The sequence below is a fragment of the Trifolium pratense genome, linkage group LG4 (genome assembly GCF_020283565.1).
Source record: "Trifolium pratense cultivar HEN17-A07 linkage group LG4, ARS_RC_1.1, whole genome shotgun sequence".
Lineage (NCBI taxonomy): Eukaryota > Viridiplantae > Streptophyta > Magnoliopsida > Fabales > Fabaceae > Trifolium > Trifolium pratense.
The window spans coordinates 46,841,520-46,857,797 of NC_060062.1; the positions used below are offsets into that span (position 1 = coordinate 46,841,520).

The 16,278-nt window shown below is 34.9% G+C and overlaps 2 protein-coding genes and 1 pseudogene across 3 annotated transcripts; 1 reads left to right on the forward strand and 2 right to left on the reverse strand.

Moving 5' to 3' along the window:
• The first annotated feature begins 8,921 nt into the window (after positions 1-8,921).
• On the forward strand, positions 8,922-9,615 carry LOC123922775. The gene is made up of 2 exons (XM_045975465.1): positions 8,922-9,216; positions 9,287-9,615. Exons 1-2 carry the CDS (start codon positions 8,922-8,924, stop codon positions 9,613-9,615), a joined length of 624 nt encoding a protein of 207 aa, XP_045831421.1.
• A 753-nt stretch (positions 9,616-10,368) lies between these two features.
• LOC123922776 lies at positions 10,369-15,829 on the reverse strand (annotated as a pseudogene).
• Positions 11,834-13,434, reverse strand: LOC123919587 (general transcription and DNA repair factor IIH subunit TFB1-1-like). Of its 2 annotated transcripts, none has more exons than XM_045971538.1 (4): positions 12,944-13,434; positions 12,617-12,664; positions 12,409-12,456; positions 11,834-12,327 (listed from the first exon to the last, which is right to left on the reverse strand). In XM_045971538.1, the coding sequence occupies exons 1-4, from the start codon at positions 13,040-13,042 to the stop codon at positions 12,244-12,246; spliced, it is 279 nt and encodes a 92-aa protein (XP_045827494.1). In that variant the 5' UTR covers positions 13,043-13,434; the 3' UTR covers positions 11,834-12,243. The 2 variants fall into 2 exon arrangements, with proteins under 2 accessions (XP_045827494.1, XP_045827493.1); XM_045971537.1 differs by having other exon boundaries at positions 12,079-12,327; positions 12,409-12,477.
• Positions 15,830-16,278: the final 449 nt, after the last annotated feature.

The window sequence follows — 16,278 nt, forward strand, 5'->3', positions numbered from 1 at the left end:
TATATCCTTTTATCTTACCAAGTGAGGAGCGGCAACGTCGCGACTCCCGTGCGGACGCACGGGTGTCCTGCTAGTTTTTCATAAAAAATAGCTCAATCAATGTATTTTCTTGAAAAATAGGGTAACTTTTTTTCACTATAAAAAATAATCACCCATTTTTTTGTGTAAATCTACTAATTTACGGGTTGGATAGCGTGTTATCCAAATGATTTTTTTGCTTTTTTTAATATCAAATGACTAAACCATGAATCACTATATTTGTTTATGAAAATTATTCAATTTTTTTAAATTTTAAAAAAATAATGCGAAAAATTATCATATTTGTTCATAAAAATTATTCAATCTTTTTGATTTTCGTAAAAAATAGTATAATTCATTTTCAATATAAAAATATTTAATAATCAAATGAAAAAATCTTTTGTATTTTCATAAAAAAAAATCAAGAAACATAGCACTAGTGGGTTAGTGAGTTTTTTGGGTTGGGTCCGATTTTACCCGAAACCCGACTTTTTTAATGGGTTTTTCATTTTTGAAATTCATATCCACCCACTTGCCCGACCCAACCCACTTTTTTGGGTTGGATTGGGTGGGTTTGACCGGGTCAACCGGATTTGCCCAACCCATATACACCCCTAGATATTTTAATTAAAAAAAACGTATGATATATATTATTGTATTTTGGTACAAAACAATAATAATAAGGGTACCATAATAATAATAATAATAATGGTATATATATATATATATATATATATATATATATATATATATATATATATATATATATATATCATAAAACAGTGAGCAGCACAAATTTTTTTTGACGGTGGCCAACCTAGATCCGGAACTCAATTATTCGCATGAAAATTGCTATATGAGTATTGACGGTAATCAATAATCATGGTTTGTTAAAAAAATGATATGATTTATATTCACGTAAAATATACATTTTGTTTTAAATCATAATAAATTATGGAAAATGCTAAACAGTGCCCCCGGGGCACTGGTTAAGGGAGCAAAAATAGTAATTTGACATTGGAGTTTGTGCAGTCAACTTCTCAAAAGTTTAAATAGTGTTATTTTCTATTCAAAACTTTCTTTTTTTGGTTTTCTTAACCAGTGCCCCGGGGGCACCGGTTAGCATGACCCATAAATTATAAAGGGTAAAGTTGAATTTTAGATAAAGTAATAAGGGTAAAAATGGAAGAAAAAATAATAAGCTAGAAACTATAAGCTCAGAAACTACTTGGAATAACTTCTGAAAAAGAAGCTATAAGTCAATAAAATAAGCTAAAAGCTCTTTTAAAAAAGACCGTTACCAAACAGGTCTTTTAACTCATAAGTCATAAGACAAAAGCTAAAAATTAACTTTTTTACTTGCCAAACAGACCCTTACGTGCAAATTTTCTCTTGCAAGGATGGGAACGAGAGAACAATCCTCCCTGAATAGAGATGAGATTTTACCATTTGTATATAGAAAGTTTGTCCCTAAACAGTTTATTATTAAAGTAACTTTTATATATGTATATTTTTATGTTATATTTATTTGTATTTTCACACACTTTGTGTTTATATGCTATGTTTATTGTTGTTATGAAACTCAGAATAATGTATGATTTTTTTTATTTGTTTTATGATTAAACATTATTTGTTTTTACTACTAGTTTGATTGAAAATTAATAAAAATTTGGTACTTTTTAAGGTTGATGGAGTCCCCACGAGAATTGTGGTGATGAAGATGAAGAGAGAATACTCCACGAGACAGAGAATGAGAACGAATATGTGGAACATCTTAGATGACGGGAAAGAGAGTATCAATGTCCTCATTACCCCCCATTAAAAAATAGTAAATTAAAAGACCATTTGTTATAGCCCTTTTTTAGAAAATTTCAAGTTGACCGGATTTGAATTCGGGTTTGGGTTTTCTCCGATTCAAAAGAGGGGATTGAGACTAGGGGTGTACGTGGGCCGGATTGGGTTGGGTTTGGCCAAAACCAAAACCCAAACCACATATGGTACTCCGGGTTGAGTTTAGTAAAATAACCACCCGTTATAACATTGGGCCGGGTTGGGTAAATCCACTAATTTCCGGGTTGAATTGGGTTGGGTTGTGGGTTACCCAAATTATTTTTCTATTTTTTTTATTAAATATCTAAATATTGAATCATCATATTTTCTCATAAAAAATAACTCAATCAATGTATCTTCTTGAAAAATAGGGTAACTTTTTTTCACTATAAAAAATAATCACCCATTTTTGTGTGTAAATCTACTAATTTACGGGTTGGATAGCGTGTTATCCAAATGATTTTTTTGCTTTTTTTAATATCAAATGACTAAACCATGAATCACTATATTTGTTTATGAAAATTATTCAAATTTTTTAAATTTTTAAAAAATAATGCGAAAAGTTATCATATTTGTTTATAAAAATTATTCAATCTTTTTTATTTTCGTAAAAAATAGTATAACTCATTTTCAATATAAAAAATATTTAATAATCAAATGAAAAAATCTTTAGTATTTTCATAAAAAAATTTCAAAAAACATAGCACTAGTGGGTTAGTGGGTTTTTTGGGTTGGGTCCGGTTTTACCCGAAACCCGATTTTTTTAATGGGTTTTTCATTTTTGAAATCCATATCCACCCACTTGCCCGACCCAACCCACTTTTTTGGGTTGGGTTGGGTGGGTTTGACCGGGTCGACCGGATTTGCCCAACCCATGTACACCCCTAATTGAGACAGGTAATGAGGACATTGATATCCACCCCAAATCTGCCCCGCACATAACAAAATTATATTTTACTTCGCTTAAATTAAAAACTCTTAAACAAACTCATAAGGTACATTGATTAAATAAATCGTACTTGTTGAAACAAATTAGTTTTGGACTTTTAACCTTTTTTTTTTAATTAAAAAATGTCAAAATGCAATCCAATATCATGTGGGGCTGGGGTGAAACAGGGATACCTGAACCCTATTATGTATGAATTTGAGATTCTAATTTTCATCCCCGTTGAAAATTGAGACGAGAACGGGGATGAGTTTGGGGAGAACAAAATCCGCCCCACCCGATTGTCATGTCTATCATTGCCTCATTGGATACAATTAAGCATCATCAAGTGTAAATCACTAAATCAATATTAACCACCGATCGCATCATAATTGAGATCACCGCTTTGAATGATTTGTAATGAGATCAACATTTTTACAATGAGCATCACCGAAAAAGGCGAAAATGCATCTCGCACATGTCATTCCGATTCCGATCAACCATGGCAAAAGGAGAACTCTAGAGTTTCCCCTAAGGAAAACCCTAGCAGTGCGAGTACTTCCTTTTCCTTTTAGTTGCTCCCAAACACCACTTCCGATAATGAAACCACTAAATATTAAAATTGAAGGTTCGATTTTTTATAGATAAATTCAAGGTTCATGTTACTACATCATATTTTGCTGTATATTTACATCTATTTATAAAAATAAAAATAAAAACCACAAAGGATGTTTATTTATGAAAAAGGCTCAGCAGCATCACTATTGTTAAGGATGTTTTTTTATACATCTTTGGAATTGTTCATTATTAATAATCGGCTTGTTTATTGTCACAGTAAATTAACCACTTCAGAAATTTAGATAATGCAGTAAAGAGAGGGTGAAATGTTTTTTAACAATCAAAGAGAGGGTGAAATTGAAAAAACCGAAATGCAGGGGAAAGAATTTAGTTGTTTCATTTTTTTGCTGCCTAATATATTAAAAATACTTTCCACTGTATCTCAACAATTACTGCATATAAATCCTTCATGTGTTATAACCATATAGATTTTTATTACCTACTAATCATAACCATCCGATAAAGTATTTTGACACTTGTACATATTAAACTTGAATCATTCCCCCTTTTTGCAAGACCAACAATGATTGGCATCAATTCTCCCTCCCATGACTAAAAATCATTATAAATAGTCTTCCCAAATAACTTCAGCTTCTGTCGATGCTCTTTTGAACCGAATTAGTGCTCTCGTCAACTCCGGTGTGATGTCTCCAACAAGCGTTACAATCATCTTTTCTAACACAGGAGAATATAGAAGTAAAAATTTGATAAAATCTAATTCCGATTGGTACCAAAGAAGCAACCTATAGTCACATGTCGCACTTGGATGGGCATGGCAGGCCTCGAGAAGATATCTTCCCAAGAATAGCATGTTGGTGGCAAATAATAAAACTCAAGTTGATTGGGTTTGGATTCAGTTTTGAGTTTTCTCCCATTCAAAAGACAAGGCTGGGGTGGACAATGAGTACATTGATATCCACCAAGAACCCATCCTGCACATACCAAAATTATATTTTACTTCACTATTTGCACCATATTTTACGAGTGACAATTTTATTTGACTCAAGTCTAACATCTACACCCCCGTGAATGAAAGTATTGTGAAAAAAGAGTTCGCATTCTAGGATGCGAATTGAGTTTGCACTTTAACTAGTTAAAATCCCATCTTTGCTAGTTCTATCCAGAATGGGTTAGAGAACATATGGGGTTCTCCACCAGGCTTCAAGATCCAAGAAATTGAAGGGAAAATTCTGCAATTTTTCATGAACAATGTTTTGAAGATCAAGATCGTATTCTACATGGAAATCCATGGATCTTTAGAAACTCATGGCTTATTGTGAAGCCTTGGGAGAGAAACAGACCCCATGACTTTGGATTTTGATCATGTACCTGTTTGGATTCAGCTATGGGGTTTACCTCCTCATTGCAAAACAAAAGCAATGAGACATCATCTAGGGTCTCTTATGGGTGAGGTAGAAGCATCTGAAATCTATGAATATCCTGGGAAGCAAATCATCATCAAGATAAAGGTGGCTATAAATGTTCACAAACCTATTCTCTCAAGGATACATGTGGGAAACCCAACTGATGGGACATGCTGGATAAATTATAGGTATGAAAAGCTGCCACAAATTTGCTTCAAATGTGGTCTTATAGGGCATGAAGCAAAATTGTGTAGGAAACAAGCTCTCAATACAGACACTCTAGCCCCATTGGGACCTTGGATTAGATCCACTCAGTATGGAAGAAGAAAAATGGAGGAAAAAGATAAGAAATTTTACAGCAATCCATCACACTCACCTAATTTTGGCAAATATAGTCCTCCTGTCCCAGCATCACTCATAGCTCAGTTGGCTGCAATCAAACTGCAAAATCAAGTAAAAAAGAACAACAACCAAAATCAGCAAAAGGAGGAACAATATAAGCAACAATCAGGGCATAGAGACATCTCTCAAAACACAAATCAATAACTAGTTTTAGACATAAAGGCACATCGATATGGTAAAATAAACCAGATATCAGAAAAGGCTGGAAAAACTACTATATATGACAATCATCAAGTCAAGAGGCTAAAGTTGGCCTATGACTCCCAACCAGATAGCAGAACTACTATGGATATTCAAACATTGGTAGGCCTGGAAGCTAAGGCTGGCCAGAAGCAATGAAACTCATGGCTTGGAACTGTTAGGGACTTGGAAACCCCAAGACAGTGAGAGTTCTGAAACAGCTCATTGCTAACAATATGCCTGACATAATTTTTCTAATGGAAACTAAGATGCACAATATCTCCCATTACTTTCAAAATCAGTTTGTTGCTACTTACAACTTTTATTCTGTTGATTGTATTCTTAATAGGATAATAAGAAGTGTGGGGGCCTTATTCTTCTATGGAACAATTGTACTTGTGATATTGATATAAAAGACATGAATTTTAACTACATTGATATGCATGTTACTAACCTGACTACCTCAATGCAGTGGAGAGTTACTAGGATCTATGGTTACCCACAACATCAAAATAAACATCTTACTTGTGACCTCATCAACAATCTTCATAATTCTCCCAATAACAACAATTGGTTGTTGTTTGGAGACCTAAATATTGTCATTAAGGATAATGAGAAATATGGGGGCAACCTTATTGACTCTAACATTACTACTTTATTCAGAAATACCCTTAACATCAGTGGTTGAAGGATTTGGGTTACAAGGGTGACACCTATACCTGGACTAACAGACAACAAAACAAACATTTGATAAAGACCAGATTAGATATATTCCTGGCCAACTCAACTTGGAAAAATAGTTTTTCAAACTACTGTAATTCTCATCTCATCAGTTACAAATCTGATCATGCCCCTATCTTACTTGATTTTAATTCTTTTTCAGGCCAGGTTACAAAACAAAGAGGGCAAAAACCTATTAGATATGAACAAATATGGACCAGAGAGCCAGGCCACTATGATATTGTCAAGGATATTTGGCAAAATAGTAGAGGTCCTGCTTCCCATAAACTCACAACCACTCTGACTTCTCTGAACAGGTGGGGGAAAAAAACTTTTGGTATTATACCAAAAAGAATAAAAAAACCTGCAAGCTAACCTTCAACATCTCTATGAGCATAATGGAGCTCAAAACCTTATAAATCAAATTAAGGAAAAGGAGCAGGAGCTTGACAACATTTTGGAATGTGAGGAGACATGGTGGAAACAAAGATTTAAAGAGTTGTGGTTGCAACATGGGGACAAAAATACCAAATATTTCCATATGAAGGCAAATATCGGAAGGAGCAAGAACAAAATTGAAGTCATCACTGACTCTCAAGGATAAAAGCATTATCAGGAAGCAAGAATTGAGAAGTCCTTAGTTGATCACTTCCAAAGTCTGTTCACTAAACAAGATACTCAAAATATAAATGAAACTGTCCAGGTGGTAAAAGGAAGGATCAACAATGAAATGTTTCAGGAGCTGAGTAAAGAGTTCACTAAAGATGAAGTTTTTCAGGCCATAAAGGATATGAAATCTCTTGCAGCCCCTGACCCTGATGGTCTACCTGCCCTATGCTATCAGTACTACTGGGAGATCATTGGAAAGGAAGTTACTAACATGGTTCTTGATGTTTTAAACAATAATGAGGACCATAGTCACCTTAATTCAACCTACATTTTCCTTATACCTAAAATTAAGAACTTCTTCCCCTAGTGACTTTAGACCAATCTCCCTATGTAATGTCACCCTCAAGATTATCACTAAAACCATAGCCAATAGAATCAAACATACCCTCCCTGATGTGATAAGTCCTAACCAGAGTGCTTTCATTAAGGGAAGACTCATTACCGATAACACCCTTATTGCCTTTGAGATATTTCATTATTTAGCTCACACAAAGAGAAAAAATGGCTTTGCTGGGATTAAAACTGACATGGCAAAAACATATGATAGAGTTGAATGAAATTTTCTTGAAGCTACTCTATCTACTATGGGTTTTCCTAGCACTATGGTGCACACCATTATGAAATGTGTTAAAATTGTGAAGTTTTCTATTCTAATTAATGGCTATCCTTCTCATGAGTTATATCCCAAGAGGGGTCTTAGACAGGGAGACCCCCTCTCTCCCTACCTTTTTATCATTTGTGTAGATGTTCTATCAGAGCTAATTTCTAAAGCCCAACAGGAAAAACATATTCATGGAATCATGATTTCTCATGGGGCTCTTGAGATTAGCCATATAATCTTTGCTGATGACAGTCTTATGTTCTGCAGGGCAACTACTAAGGAAGTGTCTACCATTCACAACATTATTCAAACTTACCAGAATGCATCAGGTCAACTTATGAACCTATAAAAGTTTGAGATGGTCTTCAGCAAAGGGGTATCTAGTGATACTAAGAAGGAAATATCTAGTATTCTTCCTATGCCAATTCTGGACCAGTTTTCAAAATACCTTGGCATGCCTATTGTTCTGGGAAGATCTAAAAAGAAAATTTTCAACTTCATTCTGGAGAAAATTTGGAAGAAACTTAAAGGTTGGAAAGAAAAACATCTCTCTTTTGCTGGAAGGGGTACCTTGATAAAAGTTGTGGCTCAAGCCATCCCAACTTACCTAATGAGAAGCTTTCTCATCCCTAAAGGGGTATGTGAACAATTGGAGAAAATGATCTGTAACTTCTGGTGGGGCAGCTCTACAGACCATAGGAAAATTCATTGGATCAAATGGGAAAAAGTTTGCACCCAAAAGAAGCATGATGGTATGGGCTTTAGGGATCTAAGAGCTTTCAATGAGGCTCTTCTAGCCAAACAAGGATGGAGGCTGATTACAAACCAAAACTCTCTGGTAGCCCAAACTCTTAAAGCAAAATACTACCCTAATGAGGATTTTTTGAAAGCAAAACAAAAGCATCAAATGAGCTACTCCTAGAAGAGAATTTTACATGTTAGCTGGGTGATCAAAAAAGGAAGCTATTGGACCATAGGGTCAGGACAAGACATAAATATTTGGGAGGATAATTGGATCTAGCAAAAAGGTAATACTACTAGGATTAGCCCTAAACCAAATAACTGCCACCTAACCAAAGTTAAGGAATTGATGGACAGTAACTATCATGAATTGAATGAATCCATTATAAACCATATTTTTAATTCCTATGAAGCCCAAATGATTCTTTAAACCCCTATCATTGACAAGACACAGCTGGATATTCTCACTTGGGATGGAACCAAAGATGGATGTTACACAGTTAATTCTGGATACCATACCATCCTGGATTGGGACAACAACCCTAACCATAATAATGCTACCTCTTCTAGTAGCTCTATGGAGATATGGAAAGTGATTTGGAATCTAAAGGTGCTCCCCAAGCACAGTCACCTTATATGGAGGTTACTAAAAAATGTTATACCTGTGAAAGAAAATTTGTTCAAAAAAGAAGTCAGATGTGACCCTCTTTGCCCACGTTGCCTAAACCATGTGGAAACTATCCAACATGTCTTCCTAGAGTGTGAGTGAGCAAAAATGGTCTAGTTTGCGTCATCTCTAACCCTAAACCTTGATCTTAATCATCTAACAGATTTATACGACTGGATTACATTCATGGCAAACAACACATATAAGGAATGCAGGGAAAAAATTTGTGCTATCATTTATGAGATTTGGAATGCTCGAAATATTTTTGTCTTTCAAGAGAAGAACATACCTCCACAAGAGATCAGCAACACCGCTTTCAAACGTCTTCACGAGTATCAAGCCCATGGAGAGAACCACATCCTGAACCAATCAACTAAGTCCAAAGGTTGCAGTAACAATATTAGTTGGAGTCCACCGCTTAGGGGCATCCTGAAAGCCAATGTGGATGCTCACCTAAGCAGTGATGGCCATTGGTTTTCAGGTATGGTCTTGAGACGGTCGGATGGTAGCCTGAGCTCATAAGGGTTTGTTCGATGTAACAACTGGAGAAGCTCTAGGGCTAAATGCTACTCTCGATTGGATTGAAAAGCTGGAAGAAAGGCAAGTGATTATGTCGATGGATTTGCAAATTATTGTAACAACTATCAAAGGGAAAGCAGAGATAAGAAAGGGTTGGGGTGGAGTAGTTCGGCGCTGCATCACGTTCTTGGAGAGTAACCCTAATTCTGATATTAGGTGGGTTCAAAGAGGAGCGAACCGGGTCACCCATGAGTTAGCCAAATGGGCCGAATTTGAGCCCAATAGTGAATGGAGCAACTGTGTACCTATGTGTATATGGCCTCTTATCCAAAAAGAAAAAAGTCTTGTAATCCCTGTCTAATTTCCTTTTAATATAATATCTTTCCTTTAAAAAAAATAAAAATATGGCCACTATCTAATACCGTATTTTAATTGGCCACTATAGCGGCTGTGACATTATCGACAAGTCACATACACCGTAAAAATAGTTATACTAAATTGTTACTTTATTTGATAAGATCAAGTTTATATTTATACTTACAATAGACATGTATCAAGGCTACAATAGCCGATAAGGCTACAATTGTTACTTTAACTTGCAAACCGTGTTTCATTCAAAATTGTTTCACGGAAGATGAAAGAAGGATGAAGACAAAAAATTGATTTTTTTTAAGGTTCGCACCTTAGGATGCAAACTCATTTCGCAGTTTGCATCCTAGAATGCAAACCCTTATTTTCCTGATTTTTGCTATTTACACACTTGCATCCTACATAGCGATAAATTGGGAATGTCAAGGGATGCGCAAGTGTAACTGGGGACCCATGTTTATTTATAGGCCTTTGGAAATGTTCCTTAGATAAGAGTCGGCTTGTTAATTGTCAGTCAATTAACCACTTCGGAAATTTAAATAATGCATTGAAAACTGAAAATGCAGGGAAAAAATTTAGTTGTTTCATTTTTCTGCTGTGAAATATATTAAAAATACTTCCACTGTATCTCAAACAATTTAATTGTTTCATTTTGACACTTGCCCATATTAAACTTGAATCATTCCCCTTTTTTGAAAGACCAAGAATAATTGGCATCAATTCTCCCTCCCAAGAGTAAAAATCATTATGAAGAGCCTTCCCAAATAACTTCAGCTTCTCCCGACGCTCGTTTGAACCGAATTAGTGCTCTCGTCAACTCCGGGGTGATGTCTCCAATAGGATTCACAATCATCTTTTCTAAAACAGGAGAATGTAGAAGTAAAAATTTGATAAAATCTAATTCCGATGTGGTACCAGAGATGCCGCCTATAGTCACATGTCGCACTTGGATGGGCATGGGTGGACTCGAGAAGATATCTTCCCAAGGATAGCATGTTGGTGTCAATAGGTCAGTCTCCTCCTCTATCCGTGCCTAGATGCAATTGTGAAAAATTCATTGATAAAAGGATAAAAGATAGTGTGGATAAGATAATGTATTTTATAAGAATCTACTGATAATGTAACTAACTTCTATCAGCAATATTAACTCACATCTAATACTTATAGAATTCAATTTTGAGTATAACATAATTAAGTTTTTTCATAAACACTAGACAAATATAAATAACAAAAAATGCTTTGCAACTTCTATAGCTTAATAACTACATGAAAACAAAAATACAATGTGCAACAAACAAGTGCAGTCACAAACTAGCAAGCAAAGCAAGCCAAGTCAAATCAAATCAAACTAAATGAGTACTCACAGATATTTTTAATTTTCGAAGATTAGGGGAGCTTCGAAGCAAGCAAAGAGCAGCTGAAATTTCCTTCAAGTCATTGAAGTTTATGCATAAGAAAAGATCATTTAAATAGATCCAAGGTGTAGGAAGCATTATCGGCACAACTCCTGCAGCCAAATACTGAAAAAGAACAATGGCTTTAAATATTAGGTGAGTAACTCCTACAGTCAAATTTAACATTAATAAGCATCATACCTTTAAAGAATAATCGTGAATCCCTAGAGTTTGTATGTGATGTTCATGATCGAAAAATTTGAGCAAATTGCTAGAGCATCCTTGCAATCTACTTTCACTACAAGAAAAAGGAAGAGCAGAGGCAGTTAACTTTGGAAAGCGGCGGCGGTTTTGAACTGCCCCTATCTGTGTTTACGGCGGTTTCCCAAGCGTCGCAGTTTTCGGCGTCGCTAGGTCATTCAGCGGCGGTTATAGCAACCGTTGGAATAACCGTCAGTACGTTATTTAGCTGCGGTTCTGTATGTTTCGCGGCGGGTTTTACTGAAATTTTTTAAAAAATAATATTGAAATAATAGCGGCGGTTTCAAACCGCCGCAAAGTTTAAAAATGTTTTAAAAAAAAAACCCAACAATAAATTGGGTATTTATTTACTCAATTCTTTTTCCTTTTTTTTCTTTTATTTATATATATTTGGTATTTTACTCATATCTCACTCGAGTCTTACTTTCCTACTTTCCTATTACTAACTAATTCAATAAACTTTTTTTTAAACATAAATTGTGACTCATGCAACAAGTGGTTTTGCTGAAGATAGATCACTACTGGGAAACACTAGCATAACTACTACAAGATACATAAGCATCAACCTCAAAGAATTAATAGCCTTTTGGAACATAAGAACAACAAGAATTACGGTCAATGCTCTCTTTGCTTACAAACAAAAAACAGTCAATACTCTCAGAAATTGTGTTCTAAAGCTTGAAAATCAAGTCATGGTAAAAGTGAAGTTAGATAAATTCTATAATATCTTGCAGTTAGGACTTAGGATGTAAACAAGTAATTTCTACAAAGCTAACTATTGAGTAAATGCATGGCTCACTAACTCTAATAATAATTCATTTCTTCTTAAAAAATAATAATAATTCATTTCATCACAATATAGAGATAAATAGGCATACTGTTGAGGTCACAGCAAAATTTATGGAATATAAATTCCTAAATTGTTATGGCATGATGCTGGAAGTGCACATAGACATACCATTCTCCTAAACATAATCATTTGGCTTTGGCCCTTTAGCATTTCTTTTCTTATCGTCAGCACCGTAATGTACCAAGGCAGCTTCCAAAGCCTGCACACCAAAATATGTCATTTACTTTTAATCCTCTATAAGATGCAATAAACATGGTCAAATGAATTATGTGGAGCTCACCTGGTGCTTTGGATGGACAACAAGGGAAACCTGGTGCCGCAGGTCTGACTGTGCAGATACCTTTATTTCCTAGGATTAAGCAAATAAAAATAGGAACACTTTAGTAGTTACTACCAATAAAACTAATGATAGTGTCCATATAATGACAGAATAAAACAAACTTTATTCAACTGATGAATACTAGTAGAGGCTTCTACTAAATACATACCTCAAGTTTGGTATCTATTTGTGATATGGCATCTTTCAGTCTTCTGGCCTGCATTTTATTGTCAAGTGAACAAAGGTTTAAGATAGAATAAAATGCAATTCATAAAGTTTCTCAATGAAACTTTTTCAAACTATCTGCAATATATATACTGGAAATATGATGCATGTGGCCACCAATGGCATATTGCTAGTAAGAAAAAAATATATATCAAATGAAATGTTGGTATCAGACACATGATATGAAATGTTGGTGGTGTAGTATTAGATAGGAGGTCATGCATAACAATCAGCATTGAAAGATCTTCTTGCAATCACATTCAATATTCACCTTATTAACAAGGCTTTGTGTTGTTACTGGATAGGAAGACCAAAAGTGCCTCAGTAATTCCTGGCTGCAAACCCAATTTTGGAATGAAAGAAAAAACATGCATTAAAATATATCAAATTTTAATATAAAAACGCAGATAGAAGTACCCAAAAAACTATATGTGACACTTTAGATCTCAACAGCTATATAAAAACTTATAAGACTATTTCCAGCTCTCTTTGTCTTTTTTTTCTTCTTTCTGTCTATTCTGATTCATTCCCTTTTTTTCCTTCTCAAAGATCTCATAAGCAATAGCAGTTGACTCACATATAGTAGTTTCTCCTTATTTATATAAACTCTTCAACATAGCTTATGAAAGAATTTCATAGCTTATATATGAACACAATTTAACTTTATTTATCTTTAATTATAAACTATATTATACGTAAGCACTTATATGATAAGTGCTTAATTAAGATTTTAAGCCAAACAAGGTTGTGAAGGAAGAAAAGACATACCAAGAGTGTCGTGTAATTGAACATGTGTTACAACATAGCTATTGCAAGCCTACAAAATAGCAAAACTGATTCAAGTGTAGTCTTATTACAACAGTTAAAAAAGACAATTAGTTTCAACAAGAATGATTATACAATTACATACAAAGTATTATACCTCCATTGCAATGATTCATTCAGGACAATTGGCTTGGCTCCATATATATATGCCACAACTCACATGATTGACACCACGGCTTTTCATGGCCGAACCCATTTGAATGGAAGCATCATAGACCTCTTTACTCCAACTACAATACACCTATCTCTCAATAACACAAACCCACAATTAGATCTGCAAAACAAAACACACAACTAACACAAAAACCAAAATGGCCACTACAACATTAGTACTAGTCATTGATCCTTTACTCTTTGCATCACTAACATTGTCAAAAACTATGAAAACAAAAATCATTTTCCTCTCCTTGCAGCCAACAAAATTTTAAAAAATAAAATTAAAACTTAATAAACAAATAGCTCAATCTTAATAGTAATACTACTGCAATTATGCAGAACAATCCCCAAAAAACAAAAAGCTTACAACCCCAAAACCAGAAAATATCATCTCTCAACACATTATCATTCAGACAGCCCTTGCAGCTATGAAAGTATTAAAACAGTCAGCACAGATCAAAACCGAAATAGTAGAGTCGAGAAACAAATGCATCATCAACTCTTAATTCATCACTTGAGAAAAAGCAACTTTCTATAAGCCAAAACTAATGAGAAAAGGATAGAATATTCAGAGGACCTTAATATAAATGAAATTAGCTCCCGCCTCATTGGTAACAGTTTCGGCAATCTGTGGTTTACCACAACCTGTGGCCCATAAAGCAAAAATCTGGTATCACAATACAACCTAAGTCCCTGAAATACATAAGACTAATAGCACTGATCATTTGACATAAACAAAGACCCTATTTGTTTGTCATATTCTATGAAACTTTGATTCTATTATTGGAATTAAGATTAATGTTAACTATGCTCTTAAGCTTCCTTCTCTTTGTACGATTACTACACCTCTTATAGACAATATTTCTGGAAATCACTCCTCAATACCATTGAAATAAAAAACCAAACTCAAAACCCTAAATCAGAAAACCCATAAATAAAACCCTAAAATGAAGAATACAGAAATTGAACACAAAAACTCAAAATCCAAAATCATCGTAGCCAAAGTATCAAAAAGTTAACAAGAAAAGAACCAAGAAATTGCGAGATACACACAGAGGAAGAGAGAGAGAGAAGTGAAACCTGCGATGAGGAGAGAGAATATCCATCATAATAGGGAACACGAGAGAGGAGTGAAATTATAATTGGGAGAGGGAATAATTTAGGGTTCTGAATTGGAAGAGAAGGGGGAAAGCTTGAAAGTGGGAGGGAGGGAATCAAAATAAGAGGAAGAGTGAATCGAAATTGGGAACAAGATGTAATCTGATTAAAGAGATAAGAGGGAAAAGGGGAAGCGACGATAGGCAGAACGCAACCGCCACTGCGTTACACTAAAACCGTCGGGGATATACAAACAGTGAAGGCGGTATAAAGAAGGGCCGCAATAACCGTCGGGGTAGAAAAAGCGGCGACGGTTCAGTAATAAATGACACAAATTGCCTGTCGCTATTTTATTATTTTCTTGTAGTGTTTGGAAAGTGTTGTTAAAGCTAATATCTTCGAATTTGCCCAACACGTCAAAAACCTTGAGATTTGGTGCGTGGACATTAATCTGGGTCACGTTGTCAATATCCATCAATACCAAAGTTTGAAGTAGAGGGCATCCAGATATCAATTTTTCAAGATCATCTTGAGTTATAGTAACATGATCCAAATCAAGAGTTGTCAAGTTCCCCAAGCCTTCAAACGTTGTTGGAAGTTTAAGCCAACACGAATATAACTGTAAACGATCTAAACTTTGACAAGTGAATAAGCACCGAGGTATCTTATAACGTTCATCCACGAAAACTACTTCCATTTCTAGCTCTTTAATAGAAATTTTGATTAGATGAAGAATCCATCGATCAATATCAGTCTTAAGACTCGCATTAACGGGATAAGGATTGCGGTCAGAGATCTTGAACGTCTGAATTTTCCCAGAATGAAGTAAAAGTACATGATCAACAACTGAAGGGTCTTCGGAGATGTAATGTGGATCAAACACAAGATTTGGTATTGTGCACCATTTGTTCCTCCATTTGCTTGTTAAAACGCTTGTTCACACTGCTTCTTCAATCGGCAAGAAAGACAGAATTTGGTCTGTTACATGATCTGATAAGCAACTAATTCTGTCCGGCCCCGCATCAATGCGAGTAGACTTTTTTTGTTTTCTTTTTTTCTTACCTTGAGACAGATACATTCATGCAAGAATCAAAAAACAAACTAGTTAGTATACTGTATATTGACTATCTACTTAGGTATACACGAATAATAGCATGGCATAGTAATTTAGTTTTGTTACAATAGTGTTGAGTTTTAAATATGAGTAATTAAGTCTCACATCGACTATAATAAATGAAAAAAGTACTAGATATATAAGAGACGTGACCCATTAACCTAATTTCTTAAAATTGTGGGTGGAGATGTGACGTCTTCATCTCTTGTAATATTGGAGTATTGACCTAATTGTTTCTCTCGAGCTCCCCCGGATTTCCCAACATGTCATAATTTCGAATGGGCACAAATATAATGTTGTATGATAGCAGTATGAAATCCATCGATGGAATGCATATATAATAATAGACAGTAGAAGAAGTTGAGAAATTACCATGTCAAGCTACCGATTGAGTAGTTCCTTGAAAAACACGG

What these genes read in the sequence shown, in the direction of transcription:
- LOC123922775 (XM_045975465.1), top strand. Translation starts at nt 8,922, where the DNA reads ATGGCAAACAACACATATAAGGAATGCAGGGAAAAAATTTGTGCTATC. An exon ending in TGATGGCCATTGGTTTTCAG is followed by an intron (nt 9,217 to 9,286) that starts GTATGGTCTTGA and finishes CAACTGGAGAAG; the next exon opens with CTCTAGGGCTAAATGCTACT.
- LOC123919587 (XM_045971537.1), bottom strand. Translation starts at nt 13,042, where the DNA reads ATGTTTTTTCTTTCATTCCAAAATTGGGTTTGCAGCCAGGAATTACTG. An exon ending in CACAAAGCCTTGTTAATAAG is followed by an intron (nt 12,665 to 12,943) that starts GTGAATATTGAA and finishes AATAAAATGCAG; the next exon opens with GCCAGAAGACTGAAAGATGC. An exon ending in TTGTCCATCCAAAGCACCAG is followed by an intron (nt 12,328 to 12,408) that starts GTGAGCTCCACA and finishes TTTGGTGTGCAG; the next exon opens with GCTTTGGAAGCTGCCTTGGT.